We start from the raw sequence: 23,972 nt of genomic DNA, 5'->3' as shown, positions 1-23,972 counted from the left end.
GCCTTATATGGAAGCCAGTATTCCGTATGGAGCCTTATATGGGGGCCAGTATTCCATATGGGGGCCAGTATTCCGTATGGAGCCTTATATGGGGGCCAGTATTCCGTATGGAGCCTTATATGGGGGCCAGTATTCCTTATGGAGCCTTATATGGGGGCCAGTATTCCATATGGAGCCTTATATAGGGGCCAGTATTCCATATGGGGCCTTATATGGGGGCCAGTATTCCGTATGGAGCCTTATATGGGGGCCAGTATTCCGTATGGAGCCTTATATGGGGGCCAGTATTCCGCATGGAGCCTTATATGGGGGTCAGTATTCCGCATGGAGCCTTATATGGGGGTCAGTATTCCGCATGGAGCCTTATATGGGGGTCAGTATTCCGCATGGAGCCTTATATGGGGGTCAGTATTCCGCATGGAGCCTTATATGGGGGTCAGTATTCCGCATGGAGCCTTATATGGGGGTCAGTATTCCGCATGGGGCCTTATATGGGGGTCAGTATTCCGCATGGGGCCTTATATGGGGGCCAGTATTCCGTATGGGGTCTTATATGGGGGCCAGTATTCCGTATGGGGTCTTATATGGGGGCCAGTATTCCGTATGGGGCCTTATATGGGGGCCAGTATTCCGTATGGGGCCTTATATGGGGGCCAGTATTCCGTATGGGGCCTTATATGGGGGCCAGTATTCCGTATGGGGCCTTATATGGGGGCCAGTATTCCGTATGGGGTCTTATATGGGGGCCAGTATTCCGTATGGGGCCTTATATGGGGGCAAGTATTCCGTATGGGGCCTTATATGGGGGGCCAGTATTCCGTATGAAGCGTTATATGGGGGCCAGTATTCCGTATGGGCGTTATATGGAGACCAGTATTCCGTATGGAGCCTTATATGGGGGCCACTATTCAGTGTGGAGCGATTCACCGGTTTCTGAGCTATTGTGGAATTTACAATAGATATCACTCATGAAGTGAAATCTTTGCATTGTACTATATATATATATATTTCTCCGCCGTATCTCTGCATCATGAATCGTGGTATGTGTTAAAGGGGCCCACTGAGACTCTTTCGCCCGGGGCCCAGAAAAACCTGGAGCCGGCCCTGCTTATCAGAGGCAGGGTCTTACCAGAGACAGGAACATACCAAAGACAGGACCTTGCCAGAGACAGGGCCTTGCCAGAGACAGGGCCTTACCAGAGACAGGGCCTTACCAGAGACAGGGCCTTACCAGAGACAGGGCCTTACCGGAGACAGGGCCTTACCGGAGACAGGGCCTTACCGGAGACAGGGCCTTACCGGAGACAGGGCCTTACCGGAGACAGGCCCTTACCGGAGACAGGCCCTTACCAGAGACAGGCCCTTACCAGAGACAGGCCCTTACCAGAGACAGGGCTTTACGAGAGACAGGGCTTTACGAGAGACAGGGCTTTACGAGAGACAGGGCTTTACGAGAGACAGGGCTTTACGAGAGACAGGGCTTTACGAGAGACAGGGCTTTACGAGAGACAGGGCCTTATCAGATACAGGGTCTTTCCAAATCTAGAACATCTCTGTCTTGGACAAATGGCACACTAAGGCTTTGGTCACATCTGTTGTAACTGATGCTAAAGCACCTACAGATACATATAAAAGGATGGAATGGCACAAAAATGTTCCACCTAATGCTACGTGTGCAGCTAAAACAGGTCAGGTAAATATATAGATCTGTGCTAAAGATATAAAAAAATCAATATGTGTCCAATATGACATTCTTTAACACCTCATTGTCTGCCCTATAGATAGACAATTCCAGATTTAACAGCTGTTATATAGAAGATTTTGCAACAATTTATCTAACCACCAACTTACCTTGCATTCATAACTTTGTTGGTTGTCAAATCCAACCCACTCATTATCCTTGCAGGCGTATGGCACCCGCTGATCAGCAATCCACTTCACTGTGGTCCCTCTAAGCCAAGTGCAGATCTAAGAAGAACATATTGAGCATAATGTTGCAGTCAGCCAAGTACTACAAATAGGTTTGTTATAGTTTTTGTGTAATGTTAGGCTACAGCCCCACTATCAGTATTTGGTCAGTATTATTTCTCAGAAGTGGGAGGCAAAACCAGGTGAGGAACAATCAGAGAAAAGGTATAATAGAAACAAGTCACCAATTCTGCATTTATCACCCACTCCTGGATTTCGCTCCCACTCCTGAGAAAAAATACTGACAGAATACTGACCAAATACTGATAGTGGGGCCATGGCCTTACACTGATAGTATTAACACCATAAACACGTTTTAGTAACATTAAATGGTTTTTTCACTACATTTTATTACCTTGCCTATGTATTCTCCAGGGGCCCCTAAGCGGTTTTGTAATTACCTTGCGGTGCAGAGGCCCCCGGCTGCAGCCTGCTCTGACATCCGCTGATGTCACGTTATGATTCCGAATGCAGCTTGGTGTCTCTCTCTTCTTCGTTCCACTGGTGGATGCTGGGTTGTGGGGGGGGGTTACCCCCCCCCACAACCCAGCATCCACCGCGGTGACCGCGTCACTGATGCCACGCCTCACTTGATATGACATCAGTGGTGGGTCACGTGATGCCTGTGAGCGTCCCGTGGGTAGCTGTCACGGGTGTGTCGCCACGAAGATCGTCACGATTACACAGCCTGACTTCTCGCAGCTGACTTTTTGGTGCTTTGTGTTTTTCGGCAGTGAGGGAGTTAATTCTCTCTCTCTCTGTGCTAGACGAGGTCCAGCCTCGCCCAGCTGCAATCAATGCTGCTGTAGTGAGACTCCTTCAAATGCCTGCTGGTCTGTTAGGGAAGTGTCGGTGAAAGCATTTCATGCAGACTAACAGAGCGGATCGTGGTATTTGGAGTTTCAGAGATAAGTGTATTCGGAGAGTTTTTTCCCTTCCTCGCTTTATCATTTATCTCCTTTCCCGTTGGTGTTCCCTCTGTTGTAGTTGTGTAGTTTTTGTATGCAAGGTGGTTTTGGTTTTTCCCTTGTACTGTCTCGTTCGTCTAAGTACTGTGTGTGGGCATATTATTTCTTGTCCCCTTTTGTTGTGATCGGGGTCCTTCTCAGGACTAGATTACTTAGGTGCAGTGATCCTCAGGAGGTAGGGGTTACGCTGGCGGCCTGGACCTCTGTACCTTTAACAGTACCTCCAGGTTGAGGGATTAGTCAGGGCCCCATCTTAGGGTCAGCTTAGGCCCCCTACCTCCAGTATACAGAGACAGCGTGACATTTTCACCGACCACTTAGTTTTTCTCCAGCTACCATGGATCCAGTAGCCGGTCTAGCTCGGCAGTTGCAGAGTTTGTTCATGGAGCTGGCGGATGTTAGGTCCAAGGTTTTGTATCCTCAGGAGCAAGCCGGACCAGAACCTAAAGTAGCTCTCCCTGACAGGTTCACTGGGGGGCGGGACAAGTTTTTTGTTTTCCGGGAGGCATGCAAGTTGTACTTTCGGCTGCGGCCTCGGTCATCGGGGAGTGAAGAACAAAGGGTGGGAATTGTCATCTCGCTCCTACAAGGGGACCCACAATCTTGGGCGTTCTCTCTTCCCCCGGGCTCCCCGGCTCGCCAGTCAGTGGATAGGTTTTTCGCTGCTCTGGGACTCGTATATGATGACCCAGATCGGATCTCCCTTGCTGAGTCTAAGTTACGTAGGATCCAGCAGGGAGATCGTCCGGCAGAGGAATTCTGTTCGGAGTTCCGTAGGTGGGCCACGGACACCCAGTGGAATGACCCGGCTCTTAGGAGCCAGCTTTGTCAAGGTTTATCCGACAAATTACAGGATGTGTTGGCACAGTATGACTCTCCCGCGTCACTGGAAGCCGCTATGGCCCTTGCTATTCGCGTTGACAGACGGCTTCGGGAGAGGTGCGGGATAACTCTACCCCCTGTGATGACTCCACCTCCTACAAGGTCCCCTCATATGGTGGTTCCCCTGGTCAGTCCAGAGGAGCCTATGCAATTAGGAGGGACATCATTTCGGGGGAGGGGACCGGTGGTGCGCCATAAGACAGGAAGGTGTTTCTTCTGCGGGAGAGAGGGACATTTTATTGGGGGGTGTCCATCCCGTCCCTTGCAGAGTGAAGAGTCGTCGGAAAACTGTTGATCCCAGGTTGTGTGGTGGACGGCAATCTGGGAGTAGGTATTTCGTCCCTAGGTTCGTCTCAGTTTCTCGTACCGGCGGAGATGGTGGTGGGTACGAGAACTGAGAGGATATCTGTTCTTCTGGATAGTGGGGCCGGGGCTAATCTGGTTGATGCTCAGTTTGCCCGGGTTCAAGGTATGCGATTGAGTGAGTTGGCTAAACCCATCCCCATATTCTCGATCGATGCCAGGCCTCTCGGTCAGGGAAGTTTTTTTCAAGCTGTGCATGACGTAAAACTTCAAGTGGGGGCGATACATAAAGAACTGTTGTCTTGCTACGTGTTGGAGGGTCTTCCCACTCCTATAGTGTTGGGCCTTCCTTGGTTAACTAAGCATAACCCGGTTATTAATTGGCAAACCAGAGAGATAAGCCAATAGAGTAAATTCTGTAATAAAAACTGCATGAACACGGTCATCGGTGCGGTTACTCCTTGGGTCTTACCTCCATTTCTGGCGGACTTTGAGGATGTATTCTCGGAGAAAGGGTGTCAGGAACTACCTCCTCATCGCGAGTATGACTGTTCTGTAAAACTGCTCCCTGAGGCCAAGTTACCTAAAGCTAGGTTGTATAACCTTTCTGGTCCTGAGAGGCAGGCCATGAAGGATTATATTTCAGAAAGTCTGGCTAAGGGGCATATTAGACCTTCATCTTCACCGGTGGCTGCAGGGTTCTTCTTTGTTAAGAAGAAAGATGGAGGCCTACGCCCTTGCCTGGATTTCCGTGAACTTAATCGGATTACGGTCCGAGATCCGTATCCGCTCCCACTTATTCCCGATCTCTTTAATCAGATCGTGGGCGCCAAATGGTTCTCTAAGTTGGATCTCAGGGGGGCGTACAATCTGATTAGGATGAAGGAGGGGGATGAGTGGAAGACGGCGTTTAACACTCCGGAGGGGCATTATGAGAACCTTGTCATGCCATTCGGTCTGACTAATGCCCCGGCGGTGTTCCAACACTTTGTTAATGACATTTTTCGCCGCCTGGTGGGACAGTTTGTTGTCATATATCTGGATGATATCTTAATTTACTCGCCGGATCTGGTGTCTCATCAGGAGCACGTTAGGCAGGTGTTACAGATCTTGCGGGATAATAAACTGTATGCCAAATGGGAAAAGTGTGTGTTCGCCGTACAGGAACTCCAGTTTTTAGGCTTCCTGGTTTCAGCGTCCGGTTTTCGTATGGACCCTGGGATAGTGCGGGCAGTTCTTGAGTGGGATCGGCCAGAGAATCTTAAGGCACTACAACGTTTCCTGGGGTTTGCTAATTATTACCGGAAGTTCATTCGTAATTTCTCGTCCATGGTTAAGCCTCTCACAGACATGACTAAAAAGGGGACGGATTTTTCTAGGTGGTCTGACAAGGCTTGTCAAGCATTCTCCTCCTTGAAAAAATGTTTTGCCTCGGCACCCATACTCATTCAACCGGATGCGTCACAGCCATTCATTGTAGAGGTAGACGCTTCCGAGGTAGGGGTGGGAGCAGTATTGTCACAAGGTTCGTCCCCTGGTAAGTGGCATCAGTGCGCCTTTTTCTCTAAAAAATTGTCGTCCGCTGAGAGGAATTACGATGTCGGCAATAGGGAACTCTTGGCCATTAAGTTAGCTTTTGAGGAGTGGTGCCATTTTTTGGAGGGGGCAGTCCATCCGGTCACCGTCATCACCGATCACAAGAACCTGCTATATCTGGAGTCCGCGAAACGTCAGAATCCCAGACAAGCTAGGTGGTCATTGTTTTTACCAGGTTTAATTTTGTCGTTACATATCGTCCTGGGTCAAAAAATGTAAAGGCGGATGCCTTATCTCGTAGTTTCCCTGGGGCCGGGAATACGGACGACCCGATTCCTATCCTTCAGGAGGGGGTGGTGGTTTCGGCAGTATGCTCTGAGCTGGAGGAGGAGGTATTGGAGGCTCAGGGGGACGCCCCTGTTGGACCTCTGGGGAGACTGTTTGTTCCAGATCAGTTGCGACAAAAGGTGATCGAGGCACACCATAACTCAGTTTTTGCAGGACACCCGGGGAGTAGAGCAACTGTGGATCTCCTCTCGCGTCGGTTTTGGTGGCCTAACTTACATAAGGAGGTGGTAACTTTTGTCGCGTCCTGTGGGGTTTGTGCGCGCTCTAAGACCTCACATACCCGTCCGTCTGGGGCCCTCTTACCTTTGAAGATCCCGGAGCGTCCTTGGACTCATCTGTCTATGGACTTTATTACGGACCTCCCTCCGTCTTCGGGTAAAACGGTCATACTCGTTGTAGTGGACAGGTTCAGCAAGATGGCACATTTTATCGCTCTTCCGGCTCTCCCTAATGCTAAAACTCTTGCGCAGGTGTTCATTGGGGAGATTGTGAGGCTTCACGGGGTACCCTCCGAGGTGGTGTCTGATTGGGGGTCTCAGTTTGTGTCCAAGTTCTGGAAGGCGTTTTGTGCACGGCGGGGTATGCATTTGTCGTTCTCATCAGCTTTTCATCCTCAGACCAATGGTCAGACGGAACGTATGAACCAGAGCTTGGAGACATATCTCCGGTGTTTTGTGTCAGAGAACCAGGAGGACTGGGCTTCTTTCTTACCTCTGGCAGAGTTTGCTCTTAATAATAGGCGGAGCGAGTCCACTGGTAAGTCCCCGTTTTTTGGGGCATATGGTTTTCACCCCCAGTTTTGTACTTTCAGTAGGGGGGGCTCTTCGGGGGTTCCTGAGGAGGAACGTTTTTCCTCATCACTCGCTTCAGTATGGAGAGGGGTGCTGAAGAATCTGAATACTATGGGGAACCGATACAAACGTATGGCTGATAGGAGGAGAGTGTCTGGTCCGGACCTAAGTGTGAACGATCGGGTATGGTTGTCTACCAGGAATATAAAACTTAAGGTTCCCTCCTGGAAACTGGGTCCCAGGTTCATCGGGCCGTACAGAATCAGTTCTATTATTAATCCGGTGGCATTCCGTCTTGACCTCCCCCCTACGTTTAAAATTCACAACGTGTTCCACAGATCGTTGCTTAAGAGGTATGTGGCGCCGGTGGTACCGTCACCTTTACCTCCCCCTCCAGTGGTGGTCAAGGGTAACTTGGAGTTCCAGGTATCGAGGGTCATCGATTCACGCTTTAATCGCCGGTCCCTTCAGTACCTGGTTCATTGGAAAGGGTATGGTCCTGAGGAGAGGATGTGGGTTCCTGCGTCGGATATTAACTCAGACCGATTAGTTCGGGCCTTCCACACGACTCACCCGGATAAACCTGGCCCTGAGGGTCCGGAGGCCCCTCGTAGAAGGGGGGGTACTGTCACGGGTGTGTCGCCACGAAGATCGTCACGATTACACAGCCTGACTTCTCGCAGCTGACTTTTTGGTGCTTTGTGTTTTTCGGCAGTGAGGGAGTTAATTCTCTCTCTCTCTGTGCTAGACGAGGTCCAGCCTCGCCCAGCTGCAATCAATGCTGCTGTAGTGAGACTCCTTCAAATGCCTGCTGGTCTGTTAGGGAAGTGTCGGTGAAAGCATTTCATGCAGACTAACAGAGCGGATCGTGGTATTTGGAGTTTCAGAGATAAGTGTATTCGGAGAGTTTTTTCCCTTCCTCGCTTTATCATTTATCTCCTTTCCCGTTGGTGTTCCCTCTGTTGTAGTTGTGTAGTTTTTGTATGCAAGGTGGTTTTGGTTTTTCCCTTGTACTGTCTCGTTCGTCTAAGTACTGTGTGTGGGCATATTATTTCTTGTCCCCTTTTGTTGTGATTGGGGTCCTTCTCAGGACTAGATTACTTAGGTGCAGGGATCCTCAGGAGGTAGGGGTTACGCTGGCGGCCTGGACCTCTGTACCTTTAACAGTACCTCCAGGTTGAGGGATTAGTCAGGGCCCCAGCTTAGGGTCAGCTTAGGCCCCCTACCTCCAGTATACAGAGACAGCGTGACAGTAGCGTCGCTCACAGACAGTATCTCCAACACAAGGTAATTACAAAATCCCTCAGGGGCCAAAGGGGGAATACATTGAGGGGGGTAATATAAAGTTGTGAACAACTTCTTTAACTAATATGAGCTCATAAAGGTATTAAAAATCATTGTAAATGAACTGCATGATTTATGAATATGATTACGACCATATTAATTTTCTAAAAACTTGTTAAATTTATTGATAATATTAAATATCGTCCGAACATGAATAATTTATATATTAATGAAACACAGTTAGAAATATTTGGATACCTTTTTTTAAACGTAACTCTTCTTAGCACTATACAGGATAAAATACATACAGCAGAGGGCAATCAGAGAAGGAACGACTGCTGGTAGAAATTACAGAATCTATACCCCAACACATCAACATAATGAAATGCCTGAACCCCAAATATTAATTTAGGCCACTGTACTTCAAAGTCCATATATAAGTAAATATGTCCAATATCGGAAGAGCCTTAAGTCCATGAGTCCACTAGAGGCCTGCACATAAGATGAGACCCGGTCAAGGTGTAGACATATTTATTTTTTATTTTTATGTTACTCACTTATATGGTGTTGTTAATTCCACAGCGCTTTACAGACATTATTGCCACTGTCCTATTCTGGCTTGCAATCTAGATTCCCTATCAGTATGTCTTTGGAATGTGGGAGGAAACCCATGCAAACACGGGGAAAACATACAAACTCCTTGCAGATGATGTCCTTGGTGGGATTTGAACCCAGGACCCCAGCACTGCAAGGCTGCAGTGCTAACCACTGAGCCACCATGCTGCCCGCACAGATATGGAATTTAAACCTTTCTCACTCTCTGTATATATACAGAGCAGAGAAAAATAATTTTCCCCTTTCATTACATATTGTACTTCATGATAGTGGTAAAATTTTGGTCGATATGATTTTCACATATGTGGCACCCCAGGAGTCTGGTTGCCACAGTGGTAGAAATACCATGTCTGAGAGCGAGCATGGGTTTTCCTGGTCAGGAGCAATATTGCATGCCACACCTCCTGCCCCAGTCCAGGGAGGGGAGGAACCTGCCCTTTATAAACTGGATCTGGGGCAGGGTTAGAGAAGTCGAGTTCCAGAGGAAGGGACAGAGCAGCAGCAAGGAGCTCTGTAAGAGCCATGAGCTGAAGACCAGGGACTGGAAGCTAGCAGAGCTCGTCCTGGCAGAAGACACAGAGAACCGGACACCGGAGTCCGAGGCTGTGGGGATATCTCCATCCAGCAGCAGTATCCACCTGGCAGGGGATTTCAGGTCCTCTGGCCATAGAAAGCCCGGATGCTCAGTCACACGCAAAGGACCGGCACCGCCATCGAGGAGCGGAAGGAACCAAAGGCCCCAAGTCACCAGCCATACGGGTGAGCACCACACGGTACACTCAGGGACGTGGGTTACTACACGACTACAGCAAGGTAGCCAGGAAGAGTGCAGTCAGATGGGAAGGCCTATACCTCCACCTGGCCAGGGGGACTCTTGTTCGCTCACAGACTGACCAGGCCTCTAATGTTAGCCAGTACTCCCAGTAGGGTCTCCTTCATCACCAACAGTAAAGACCCTGAACTGCACTGCACGGATTATGAGTCATTTCTGCTGCGCCTATGCACCACAACCCTCACCATCTATAGACGCTGCACTGAGGCTATATACTCCTCCCGTGGGGAGTTATACTACCCTCTGCTGTGCACAAACATCAGCCTCAGCGGTCTGCCCCGCAGCGGCGGTTCTCAGTGACCGCAATCCACGGGTGGCGTAGTCGGACATTTAAACATTGCAAAACCAAATAAACAGATCCCCCACTGGTTTGACCACCCTGAGCCACGGGACCGGGTCGCCGCCACGGAGACTACAACCCCTAGCATTACACAGAGACCCGGCTCTGGGTATCTCCCCACACACGGCCCAGGGGGCGCGTCACATATTTCTGACAATATTGAAAATTTGACAAAAAAATTGTAAAATTTCGCAATTTACAAAGTTTAAATTTTTATACCCTTAAATCAGATAGTTATATCACACAAAATTATTAATAAATGATATTTCCCACATGTCAACTTTACATTTGCATAATTTTTTAAACATAATTTTTTTTGTTAAGAAGTTAGAAGGATTCAAAGTTTATCATCAATTTCTCATTTCTCCCACAAAATTTACAAAACCATTTATTTAATGACCACATCACATTTGCAGTGACTTTGGGGGCCTAAATGATAGAAAATACCCAAAAGTGACTCCATTTTAAAAACTGCACCCTTCAAAGTCTTCAAAACCACATTTAAGACGTTTATTAATCCTTCAGGTGCTTCCGAGAAATTAGTGGAATATGGAAGGAAAACATTTTTTACTTTAGCCCCAAATTTTTTACTTTCTTAAGGATAACAGGAGAAAATGAACCCCAAATTTTTTTGTGCAATTTCTCCTGAGTATGCTGATACCCTATATTTGAGGGAAAACTACTATTTGGGCACACGGCAGGGCTCGGAAGGGAAGCAGCACCTTTTGACCTTATGGAACCCAAAAATGGCTGGAATCGAGAGTGGACGCCATGTCGCATTTGGTAAGCCCCTGATGCGCATAAACAGTGGAAACCCCCCATAAGTGACTTCAATCTTGAAACTAGACCCCTCAAAGATTTTATACTGGGGTATAGTAGGAATTTTGAAATCAAAGGTACATCACAGAATTTGATAACATTAGGTCGTCACATTGAATATGTCATCATTAGTGTTAAGCACAAGTGCTTGCTACCCGAGTTTTCATCGGATGCTTGGGTATGCACAGAATATTTCTGGTGCTAGAGCGACACGCCTGTTTTGCGGCTGTTAGACACCTAAAACAACATTCGGGGGTTGTATGACAGGCAATCCCCACATGTTTTTTGACTGTGTAACTGCCATGAAACATGTGGGGCAGAGACCTCAGCATTTCACTCGAGCACCCGTGATACTTAGTTCATACCCGAGCACCCCAATACAAATTCGAGTAGCGAGCGCCTGTGCTCAACACTAGGCATCATATCGTCATAATTTTTTTTAACTTTTGAAAAAACCCTAAGCCTTAACCTATTGGCAAAGAATGAAAGAAATGAAAATTATAAACTGTAAAAAAATTAATCTAAGGGAATGACACAGAGGGAATGACATATCAATTAATGTCCTTTGATCACAGTGATAGGGTCTATTACAATAATCAGAAGGAACCAATATGAAAAATACCTACTGTTGAGGGATGCCAGCCGGAATATTTTGGCAGACGCACATGCCTTCCATTTTTTTTCAGGAAGAGGAAGTGAAGAGTTGGGTAACAGAGCAAGAGGGACCAGGGAATGGCGGAGGTACTGGGGGGGGAGCTTGGGGACATAATTTCTTTCTCCTCTGACATTTATATATCATGTCAGAATAGAGAGAAATTGTATTAATACCAGGCACTAGTGATGCACGAATGTGCTCTGATAAGGTGTTATCTAAGCGTCCTAACCTAGTAGCGTTGGCTTGCTTGAATGCTATGTTGGAGTTGTCACGGCTGCATGTCCTGAGGCTGTTAGTCAGCTGTAACACATGCAGGGATTGCCTAACAAACAAGCAATCCCTGCATGTGTTGCGGATGTCGAACAGCTGTGCTACATGCAGCCGCGGCAACTTGAACATAGCATTCGAGCACGCCGAAGCTACTCGGTTAGGATCAGAGCGTGCTGGGATAACACCTTATCCGAGCATGTTCGCATTATCACTACCGGCCACACTTTTTTTTTTCATTGAATTATGGCGATCACGTGATCGGGTACCAGAAAATCCGGCCATGATCATGTTCTCCAGGGTCTCAGCTATCCCTGGTAGCTGAGGCCTTGGAGATTTTTGGACTCTGGGGGGCGATATACCCTTATTCGGCCCTATTATATACCCTTAGCGGCTGTCATTTTAATGCATATAGGCAGTCGTTAAGAGGTTCATTTATAAATTCACACACACATCCCATAATAGTGACTCGCTGAGCCGTTGTGCTAATCGGTCCAAAGTAAAATAATAGTATTGAATCCTACCTCATAGTAGGCCCAGAAACCAGCCTCTCTGGTATATGGTCCAGCTGATCCGGCTCCAGCCACAGGGATACCTACATCGCACTGGCTAGGGTTTGGGTTTCTGAATGTTCGGCCATATGTTGCGAATCCAAGAATTAGTTTCTCTGCAGGAGCTCCATTGTTTTTCCAATAATTCATGGCATAATGCTAGGAACAAAGTAACCATATTATGTTTGGGATTACATTAATAGGGATATCAAACTCAAATACACAGTGGGCCAAAATTAAAAACTTGAACAATGTCGCGGGCCAACCAAAAGTGGGGAGGGGGGTTGTGGTGAGGGGTTAAAATGGGTTGGAGGAATTTGCCTATGATAGGAAATACCCCAATACTGTCGGAGAAGTTAGGGTTGTGGGGATTATAGATAGCATTAGACAGGGCTATGTAAAAGGTGTGATGACTCTCAAATACAAGGAATTATAGGCAAGTAGAGAACATCAGAAGAATGTGAACAGCACTTTAAGGCCATGGCCCATCATCAGTATTTAGTCAGTATTCGGACAGTATTGTTTCTCAGGAGTGGGAGCAAAAACCAGGAGTGGGTGATGAATGCAGAAATGGTGACTTGTTTCTATGATACCTTTTCTCTGATTGTTCTTCACCTGGTTTTGGCCAAATACTTATAGTGGGGCCGTAGCTTAACAATAATCTTCGCAGAGTCAAGATGGTAGGAAGTGAACAAAATGGTAGCATCTCTATAGATAGGGAAAATATAACAATGTATAGAAAAGCAAAATGGAGACTACATGGCAATATAGAGCATTACAATAAATCATGGCATGAGCGCGCCGCCTCAATAGCATACTTGTGCTCAGCTTATGGAGGAGATAGAGGGTAGTAGGCACTAAGCCCGCCGAGATGTATGAGAGTACACAAGGGAAGTGAGAGCTGATGTAGGGAGAAGAGGGGGGAACTTCCAGCTCAGGTGAATGCTGGTCAGGTTGTGTGTCATAGCTGGGGAGCGTATTACTAGGGGCGTGTTGTAAACAGTCTTGTGTTAACCAGGGAGTGTGCAGGACCAGAATTGCGGGATACGTAGTATTAGCAGTGCATGAGCTGTCTACCAACTGGCCAGATCTAGTAGACATGTGGTATTTTCTCGCAGGCCAAATATAATTACACTGTGGGCTATATTTGGCCCGTGGGCCTGAGTTTGACATCTATGATGTACAGAATTACATAGGACCTTGAAAACAAGCTTAAAAGGGAGATTTACAATAGTACAATGCGTCAGAATTCTGACACACAATCCGACAAAAAAGTGGTGTACATGCAATACAACAGATGCATCGAAGTGCTTTTGTAGCCTTTATGCAAGCTCTGCCAGCTTTTTGGAAAATGGGCAGAGCTTAACAGGGAGACGGAGTGGCCGACAAATTCATCATAATTTACTCACATAATTCACAAAGTGATTAAATTATGACAGGCGTGTCCTCCAGTCAGCTACTGAACACTACTTTGTTTCACAGCAACTGAAAGATGTGCCAAATTTAATAAAAATGCACGCCTCTTAAAAAATTTGACGCATTATTACATCATTGGCCTCTTAGTGTTTTAGATACAAGAGGTCCTCAGAAAGAGAAATATTAGCATTATAGGCTCTTCTGTCAGAACATGCTCTCTGAAGGATTCTCAGTTAACTCATTCTGCAGCCAACAATAGACAGTGAAACACTGAGGCGTACAATTTAAAAAAAAATCCAACTGCAAAAATAAATTTTATCCAAAAAATATATGGATTTAAGTATAAAATATTCTGTAAATTAAATCCATATCCTTTAAATTGTTTTGCAGTATATTGATGCCCGTCAAAATATAGTGAGGTACTGTGTTAGGCCTTCTTCACACATCAGTGTCTCCAGTATGTGTGGTGACAGTTTTCACATGTACTGGAGACACTTACACATGTAGACCCATTCAAATGAATGGGTGTGCGCACATGTTAGTTTGTGTCCATGGGAAAAACACGTTGACATGTCCATTTTTTGCACACCGCACAGGTGGCAAAGCGTCCCACACTTGCACACTGATGATACACGGATGACATCCGTGTGTTATCAATGTGTCACGTATTGGCACCTAGGAAACAGCGGTACAGTTTGCATTGTTTCCCGGTGCCGGGTACTGGAGGCAGCTCTCATCATTGTCCCCTGCTCATGCTGAGTTCAGAGCGAGCAAGGGAAAATGTTGAGAATTGTATGCAGCCCCTACTGTCTACAACAAGTATAAAATTAAGAATAAAATTTAAAAAAAACAATATCCCTCACCTGTCAGAAGTTGAAAGAATCCATAGCGTCGCACTCTGTAATCCATCTGTGCGACATTTTCTCATCACAATGAGCGGTGGCTTGACGCAACCGCTCATGTTGAAGAGCAAAGGAGAATGACCTCAGTGAGCTCAGCGTAGTTCAGGGGCCCACTCTCTGCATCGAGTCATTCTCCTTTGCTCTTCAACATGAGCAGTTGCCTCAAGCCACCGCTCATGGTGATGAGCAAATGTCGCACAGATGGATTACAGCTTGGGACTCTACAGATTTTTTCAACTTCAGACAGGTGAGGGATGTTGTTTTTTTAATTTTATTCTTAATTTTACATTTCTTGTAGACAGTGGGGGTTGCATGCATTTCTCAACATTGTCCCCTGCTGACTCTGATCTTAGTGTGAGCAGGGGACAATGATGAGAGCTGCCTCCAGCACCCGGTGCCGGGGAACAGCGCAAACGATACCACTGTTTCCCAAGTGCCGGTACATGTGATACACATGTGGCACACAGGCGGCACATGATTGCCACACAGGGACACTGATAACACCAAATATCAGGTCATGAGAAAGAGGCCTTAGCCTGTGAAATCTATATGATTTTACTGGCAAAATCAGTCACAACTCCTGCGGTGACATCACTATTGACTACATACTTCTGCGACAGACTATAATTGGTTGGTCTGTTCACATGACATCAATATGAGAAAAGTTTCACTCCACAGGTATATAGATTTCTGTAAAGTACAGCAGAAATCCTACAAGTTATTATGGCAAACAGCTTCTAATTAACATATTGGCCTCAGGAAAACATTTTTTGCCTTGAAATGTCATAAAAAAGTATAAAGGTCCTGCAAAAATAAATGTAAAAATAATGTAGCCAACATTTGCAAAATATATACATTATATAAGTAATGTACAACATGGACACAGGGCCGTCTGTTCTGCAAAATGTGCATAAGTCAAGCATTTTACACATTTCCCGGGAGGCTGAGGATTAGAGAACACCATCCTTATCTATAGTTAGAGGATGAAGTGGGGGAGGGGGCTTGGTTGATTTATTATACAGACACATATGTAAATTAAACTTTTAGAGAAATAATAATTAAACAAACTAATTTTCTTACAGTGTTAAAGTATACTAAATCTCCGTAGTCTGTGGAACCCTTACACAGGGGGCTGTTGTGTCCAGACTGAGTGTCCCACCCACCATGGAAATCATAAGTCATCACGCTGATGAAATCCAGCAATCTACGGAGAAACAAGCAAAGTCATTCCTAATTTCTTTCTCAATGTTGTACATCATGGAACTGTCACACTCATCTTGTGATCTTCTATTACATAATGAAAACCACCGAATATGACAGACTGGTCATATTGCGGAAGATTAGAGCCTCAAGAACTTCACGGTAGCTTCTCAGTTTATTTCTCCATACTCACTGTCCGATCTCTGCTATCTCATATCCAGCATCTATGGTGCCTTTTCCTGCAGACACTGCTGCTGTGATTAGGAGCCGTGGAAGACCTGAGGATCTCGCTTCTTCATTAAATGCATCAAGCAATTCCTAATAGAGGAAAGGGAAAAACAACATGGTTTAAGTAAGAGGAGATAACTACTAAAAGGCCGATGTTTAGCTATCTGATCAGTAATGAATATAAAGCTTGTATTTAATTACTAAGCATACTGATAATGTTACCCAGGGAAGTTCATAGAAATCATGGGGCCCCATAGCAGAAGTTCTAGTTGCCCCTCCCCCCCAAAAAAACCGTTAATATTTGGCGGGATCACAGAAGAGCATATCTCACAACTTTACAGCCCTTACAAAGTCATCTTCCTCCCAGATTGCCCTTTCATTGACCCCATAAATTATGTTGCCAACTAAAGTGTTCCCCAAAACACAGTATGACACCCCCATAGTTAATCCTTCTACAGTACCCTCCACACACTCTGTATGATGACCCTACTGTTACCCCCCTTCCCCGGTAATGCATGATTCCACAACTGTAATCTCCACACAGCCTTCCATACAGTATTATGGACCTCCATACAGTATAATGGCCCCCACATCTCTCCATTCAGTATGATGGCCCTAATACAACAATCTACACTGTATAATGGCTCCCACTAACCCTCCAAATAGTATAATGGCCTCCACCCGTTCCCTCTGCGCTGAGACATCACAGAGCTCAGACGCAGAAGGGGGATGATGGAAAAGGGAGCGTTAGCTGACGTCTCCCTCTCCTGTCATTGTTTTCGACTGTATCAGCACCCAGGATGCCAATACAGTTGGATGTATCGTGATCTGCTGCTATTGGCGGTACACCACTGATGTTACTTATACTTAGGACACAGTCAGACTGCCATATGTATCGGATCGGGATCAAAATGCAGTGCATAGACTGGCAGACAGATCTCCTCACTAACAGATGCATAGAAATACTGTACATGAAGCTGTCACTCTTGGGTTGGGAAAACCACCGGCCAGTGTTCACATGACTATGGGTCTTTACCAAGGGGACTTTGCTCACAGTATTATTTTGGGGCTCATCTTTAGGCTGCTCTGTATTATTCTAATGTGAGCACTGCTCCCTTATAAAGACCATAAAAATTAACACTAATAAAAAGCTCATCGACCTGGAATAGTATGGTGGATACAATTTTTTTTAATCCACCCTACGGTTCCAGAGATATGGGACTTTTTATTTAGTGCTAATTTTTATGGTCTTTACCAAGTGGACTTTGTTCATAGGATTTTTGGGGCAGTTCAAAGGAGTCTCTTCAGTCACTTTTGTGTTGGCTCATACTTTCAAGTCTTTGCTTTATACTTTCAAGTATATAGGGTGGGCGCCTTCGAAACAAAGCCACGTGAAGAAAGAGCATGTTACTTTATTTTGACATTGTTATGCACAATGTTCATTTTTTGTGGTGCTTCTGAGTCACTTTTTCAGGTGGATTGCAAGCAGAATACTCCTGAAAAAGATGTTGTGTGCACATAGCCTTATGTAACCCAGGTGGAAACTGATGGATCCTATTTTAACTCAGTGGCATTTAATTGGATTTGTTTGGATTTAAAATCAAATCCATCATGCTGTCTGTCATTTTATATGCAGCATACTCCATGAAATGCCATATATACAGTGGGGAAAATAAGTATTTGATGCACTACCGAAGTTTTCCCACCTACAAAGAATGGAGAGGTCTGTAATTTTTATTGTAGGTACACTTCACCTGTGAGAGACAGAATCTAAAAATAAAAAACAGAAAATCACATTTTATGATTTTTAAATAATTAAATTGCATTTTTTGCATGAAATAAGTATTTGATCACCTATCAACCAGTAAGAATTCTGTCTCTCACAAACCGGTTAGTTTTTCTTTAAGAAACCCTCCTACCCTCCACTCATTACCTGTATTAATTGCACCTGTTTGAACTTGTTACCTGTTTAAAAGACACCTGTCCACACACACAATCAATCACATTCAAATCTCTCCAACATGGCCAAGACCAAAGAGCTGTCTATGGACACCAGAGACAAAACTGTAGACCTACACATGACTGGGATGGGTTACAGGACAATAGGCAAGCAACTTGGTGAGGAGGCAACAACTGTTGGCACAATTATTAGAAAATGGAAGAAACACAAGGTGACTGTCAGTCTTCCTTGGTCTGGGGTTCCATGCAACATCTCGCCTCATGGGGTAAGGATAATTCTGAGAAAGGTCAGGAATCAGCCCGGAACTACAAGGGAGGACCTGGTCAATGACCTGAAGAGAGCTGGGACCACAGTCTCAAACATTACCATTAGTAACTACGCTGTTATGGCTTAAAATTCTGCAGGGCACGCAAAGTCCCCCTGCTCACTCCAATACATGTCCAGGCCCGTTTGACATTCACAAATGACCATCTGGATGATCCAAAGGAGACATGAGAGAAAATCATGTGCTCAGATGAGACCAAAATAGAACTTTTTGCTATCAACTCCACTTGCCGGATTTGGAGGAAGAAAAAGGATGAGTACAACCCCAAGAACCCAACTGTGAAGCATGAAATGGGGGGATATCATACTTTGGGAGTGCTTTTCTGCAAAGGGGAAAGGGCGACTGCACCATATTGAAGGAAGGATGTATGGGTTTATGTATCGCAAGATTTTGGCAAACAACCACCTTCCCTCAGTAAGAGCACTGAAGATGGGTCGTGGCTGGGTCTTTCAGCATGAAAATGACTCGAAACACACAGAGCAACTAAGGAGTGGCTCTGAAATAAGCATTTCAAGGTCCTGGAGTGGTCAAGCCAGTCTCCAGACCTGAACCCAATAGAATATCTTGGAGGGAGCTGAAACTCAGTGTTGCCTAACGACAGTCCCGAAACCTGAAAGATGTGGAGAAGATCTGTATGGAGGAATAGGCCAAAATCCCTGCTCCAGTGTGTGCAAACTTGGTTGAAGAACTACAGGAAACATCTGACCTCTGTAATTGCAAACAAAGGTTTCTGTACCAAATATTAAGTTCTGTTTTTCTATTGTCTCAAATACTTATTTCATGCAATAAAATGCAAATTAATTATGCAAAAATCATACAATGAGATTTTCTGGATTTTTATTAAGATTCTGTCTCTCACAGTTGAAGTGAATCTACGATAAAAGTTAGACGTTTCCATTCTTTGTAGGTGGGAAAACTTGCAAAATCGGCAGTGTATCAAATACTTATTTTCCCCACTGTACGTATGGTGTCTAATGGAGCACGTAAAGCAATGCATGGAGGCTTCATACCAAGCGCCAACAGATTTATATCAGCAGATTTGAGAGATCCCCCACCTTTATCAGTATAGTAAATCTCTTCTTATCCTCTGGAGGGCTGCCTCGAGATCCAGGGTACTCAAAATCAAGGTCAATTCCATCAAAGCCATGTTGGCGGAGATATGCAGTCACTGATTTAATGAAAATTGACCTGTTCCCTGGAGTAGCAACCATATCAGTGAACCTAAATGCCAGAAATGAAAGAGTTATAAAGAAGGTCTATGACTTTAGCACATATATACGTGTATGAGCATATGCTTACTTCTGTGTCCCAAAGTTCCAGCCACCAATTGCCAGTAATGTCACAAGTTTTGAATTGCTGAAAGAAGAGAACAAAAGCAAATCATAACATAATGTGTTTGGGTTGTACAGGATATATGAGCTGCATGGACCTTTTATAGCCTATATTGGAGGACTAGAATAAAAATAGCAGTGAAAAATTCACAAAAACAGACTATCAAAGCTTGTGAGTAAATACTAACATCCTTTTTAGGTCACTAAACTGCTTGTACAGGACATCATCATTCCACTCATAAGGTGCAATCTTATGCTCATTCATGGTGGCAAAGGCATATACGAGATGAGTGCAGAGCTGCGGGTCGACATCCCCTGGCATGTACTTTCCCTGGTCAGGCCGATACTGTGACCAGTTTGTAAAGTAACAAACCAGTTTGTAGGTAGAACCTGAAAATGTATAGAAACATGAATTTTATATTGAATGCAATGTAGTTTGGAATTTCACCATTCATTTTACCATATAATGAACTGAATAATCGGAAAAAAATTCAATCGTTTTTTGGGTTTTGTGTCTATAGCGTACATTACATTGTGGTAAAAATTACCTGCCAATATAATTCTCTAGCAATACCAAACTACTATAGTTTTTTTTATTTAAATGGTGAAAAAAAAATTCAAAAATGAGTAAAAAAATAAATAAATAAATAAAAAAACTTGAATGTGTCACCATGTTCTGAGACGCATAATGTTTTCTAGTTTTCATTTGATAGAACTGTGTGAGGGCTTCTTTTGTGGAAAACAGACATTTTAATTAATACCATTTTGCGGTATTTATGTCATTTTAATCACTGTAAGAATTTCAGGGGTATTATTCGGTCACAGGAATATTGCAAAAAATGCAATAAACAATGTGATTTGTTTTTTCAATTTACAGCATTTACAGGGTTGGGTTATTTAATTTTACATTTTGACAAATCAGGCTTTTATGTATGTGGTGACACCAAATATGTTTATTTATTTTTTAATGGGGAAAAAGTAGAGTGATTAAAATTTAAATTTTTAAAAAAAATTTTCCTTACTTTATTTTTTAGCCCCCTTAGAGGATTTGAACCTGCAATCACTCAATCTCGTTTACATACTCCAATATGACAGTAACGCAATATATAGTTTAAAATCACGATCTCCTATGTATGCCAGCCACAGGCTGCTCATCACATTAGTACTTTCATGGCAGACACATGTTTCCACAGGCCTCTAGCTGACATGGCAACCCATCAACACCCTGAGATCGTGTAACGGGGGAGCAAAAGGGCAAATGGAACAGCGTGCCAGCCCACTTACCACTCTGCAAGTAACATTTAAGGAGTTAGCGGTGGACAGAGTTCCACTGTACTCGCTGATGTTAAGAGCAGATGATGGCTGTATGACACAGCCACTAGCTGCTGGGAATGATGCAGGACCAACTATTGAGCTTGCATCAAAGATAAAGATAAAGACCTGACCAATGATGTACCAGTTCATCATATGTCATGAATGGATGAAGTACAAATACCTGCATCAGCCATTACATATCTAAAATGCAGTTTACAATCCTATCTCCTTCTATTTCTTGTTTATACTATTTACTTGTTCTTCCACTATATTAGGTTTATTATTTACATTATTTTTATTTTGGCCTTTTTTTACAGTTTAATAATTCCATAGCAAATAAGTTAATATCTTACCTAGCTGAACATGCAGCAGCAGGAATAGACCTGTGTCATAAAAAGCACATAAACTTCATTTGATATGAATGCCAAGAAATTACATCATGAAATCAATGACAAATTCTCAAAACTGAGTTCATGCAAAAGGATGAAAGATCTTAATAATAATTGCAGAGATACTGAAGGTTAAGTGCGGTATGTATCAATCTAACAAACCTGATGTGTACACATCAATGGACATTTCGTAACATTATTAATAGTTCTTACCCGCCCAAAGCAGCATCTTCCTCATGTCTCCGTTTGTCTTAGCAATGACAAGAAGTTGGCAATAGCACTTTATAGAGTAGGAATGCCCACTATCAGTATGGGAACTGTACAGGTGGATCAGTGATAAAAAATAAAAACATCAGCTTAGCATAAAAATAAAAGCACCTGGATGTTGGATAGGGAACGCTAGAAAACATGTTGGAACTACAAAAGCTGATAAAGGTAGGGTGATATTGAATATGCAAGGGCAGCCATTACAAAAACACCGTTCAAGGCTACAATCAAGGGCATTCAAATCTAAAATTATATAATGATTAGTGTTGAGCGAGCATGCTCAACACTGCTCGGTACTCGCCCAAGCATCTCACTACTCGGGATGTTCGGGCGAGCACCGAGCATTTCCGGGTTACTCGGGCGGGAGCTCAGGTCTCCGCCCTGCATGTTTGGCGCTCTTTACAGAGCCAATGAACATGCAGGGATTGCCAGCCAGTCACTGTAATGCCGCAGTCATGTTGGTTGTGGGTATTACAGTGATTGGCTGGCCACACAGCATCGCATCGAGTATTTAAAACCGGGCGCCGCCATCTTGGACACAGTCGCTCCGGATCAGACAGTGTAGGGTCAGTGCTACTGACCTAGGGAGAGATTTATACTGTGAAATAGATAGTGTAAAGCCTGCCAAATCAAACAAACAGTCCTTCTCAGGACTAATATCCATCCCAGATATCAGGCAGGCAGGTAGGCAGGCTGTATAGGAGACGCAGTGGTTATACCAACAAACACTGCATTACAGTCCTGTGTGCTGCTTTTCAAATTGCTAGACTTATCCCCAGGTCTCAGGGGCCAGGAAAAATCCTTTTTTTTCCATCTAAATCCTCTTTTTTTTCCTCAGTCAGACTGTACAAATACCCATCTTATTAACCTTTTGGTATCCCCCCCCCCCCAAAAAAAAAATTGTGTGTTCAGACACAAATATATCTGTTTAAAAGAGTCTGGTGTAGGCCAGATAACTAGAACTGTGGTTTTCCTCTTCCACAGTTCAAATCTCTGTATTATCCACTTTTTTGCCTTTTTTCAATAAAAAAAAACACATTTTGAGTGTCTCGTTGACTGTTCAGACACAAATATATCTGTTTAAAAGATTCTGGTGTAGGCCAGATAACTAGAACTGTGGTTTTCCTCTTCCACGTTTCAAATCTGGGTGTAATCCACCTTTTTGCATAAAAAAAAACATTTTGAGTGTCTCGTTGACTGTTCAGACACAAATATATCTGTTTAAAAGATTATGGTGTAGGCCAGATAACTAGAACTGTGGTTTTCCTCTTCCACGGTTCAAATCTCTGTATTATCCTTTTTTTAGCCCTTTTTCAATAAAAAAAAAACATTTTGAGTGTCTCGCTGACTGTTCAGACACAAATATATCTGTTTAAAAGAGTCTGGTGTAGACCAGAGAACTAGATCTGTGGTTTTCCTCTTCCACGGTTCAAATGTAAGCTATTTTACTTCATTTACAATGGGCAAGGAGCGTGGCAAGGTACGTGGAACTGGACGTTCTGGTGATGGTGTGTGCAGAGGACGGGGCCGTGGCCAAGGTAAAAATGTGCCACAACCAGCAGCCACATCTTCTCACTCCCAGTTCTTGAACGAATTACTAGGGAAGCACACCACAGCACCACTATTGCGAACTGATCAGTGTGAACAGGTTATTAATTGGATAGCAGATAATACTTCCAGTCACCTGGGCACCACCACCTCCGGTCTGTCTTCCACACGGTCAAGTGTTATTAGCCGTGAGTCTCGACTGCATACTCCTCCTCACCCTGATGCTCCTTCCTCCCACCATGCCGAGTGTCATCAGACAGCAACTGATCCCACAGTTGGACACTCTGAAGAGCTGTTCTCTGGTCCATTTCCATATTTGGGCCCCTCGCCTGCTCCGCTTGAAGTGGTGGAAGAGGAGATCCCACGTAGCGGTGGCCAAATATTTGAACAGCCACGGCCACAGGAAGGCGACGCTGGCAATTTGTCACAAGAGGTGGACGATGTCGAGACACAATTGCCACGAAGTGAGGAGGAAGACCGTGGTGCGGAAGTGGAAGAAGAGGAGGAGGTGGATGATCTAGTAACTGACCCAACGTGGCAGGAGGACACGCAGAGCGAGGCCAGCAGCACACAGGGGGAGGGAGGCAGAGTAGCCCAACAGGCAGGAAGAAGCAGTGTGGTGGCGCAGACAGAAGGCAGGCTACTGTTCCCTGTAACACCAACACGAGGGACATTGCTAGTACAACCGGTAGGTCTTCCAGAGTCTGGAATTTTTTTAAAGACTCTGCTGATAACCCCGAAAAGGCCATTTGTACCACCTACCAGGCCAGCATCAGCAGGGGTGACAAAACTACCAGCCTGACCACCACCAGCATGATCAGGCACATGTCAGCAAAGCACCCGACTTTGTGGGGCGAACCCAAGGGTCCACGACCAGTGTCAGCGGGTGTCACCACTGCTTCTTCCGCTGTTGTGCGTGTAAGAGAACCCCCT

The 23,972-nt window shown here is 44.8% G+C and overlaps 1 protein-coding gene across 1 annotated transcript in view; it reads right to left on the bottom strand.

Annotated features, from left to right (window-relative positions):
* LOC141252895 (acidic mammalian chitinase-like) overlaps positions 1-21,511 on the bottom strand; it is a 29,683-nt gene extending 8,172 nt beyond the window's left edge. Inside the window, exons 1-9 of the mRNA XM_073670656.1 lie at positions 21,438-21,511; positions 21,189-21,218; positions 19,710-19,911; positions 19,490-19,546; positions 19,246-19,411; positions 15,871-15,995; positions 15,558-15,681; positions 12,133-12,318; positions 1,852-1,968 (exon numbers count right to left, since the gene is read on the bottom strand). Coding sequence (XP_073526757.1) covers positions 1,852-1,968; positions 12,133-12,318; positions 15,558-15,681; positions 15,871-15,995; positions 19,246-19,411; positions 19,490-19,546; positions 19,710-19,911; positions 21,189-21,218; positions 21,438-21,462 — 1,032 coding nt within the window. The 5' untranslated portion in view covers positions 21,463-21,511. The remainder of the gene's footprint in view (positions 1-1,851; positions 1,969-12,132; positions 12,319-15,557; positions 15,682-15,870; positions 15,996-19,245; positions 19,412-19,489; positions 19,547-19,709; positions 19,912-21,188; positions 21,219-21,437) is intronic.
* Positions 21,512-23,972: the final 2,461 nt, after the last annotated feature.

This window comes from Phyllobates terribilis, unplaced genomic scaffold (assembly GCF_046119375.1).
Source record: "Phyllobates terribilis strain yellow unplaced genomic scaffold, ASM4611937v1 Scaffold_2__4_contigs__length_985480577, whole genome shotgun sequence".
Lineage (NCBI taxonomy): Eukaryota > Metazoa > Chordata > Amphibia > Anura > Dendrobatidae > Phyllobates > Phyllobates terribilis.
This window is presented reverse-complemented; position numbering and strand designations above follow the sequence as displayed.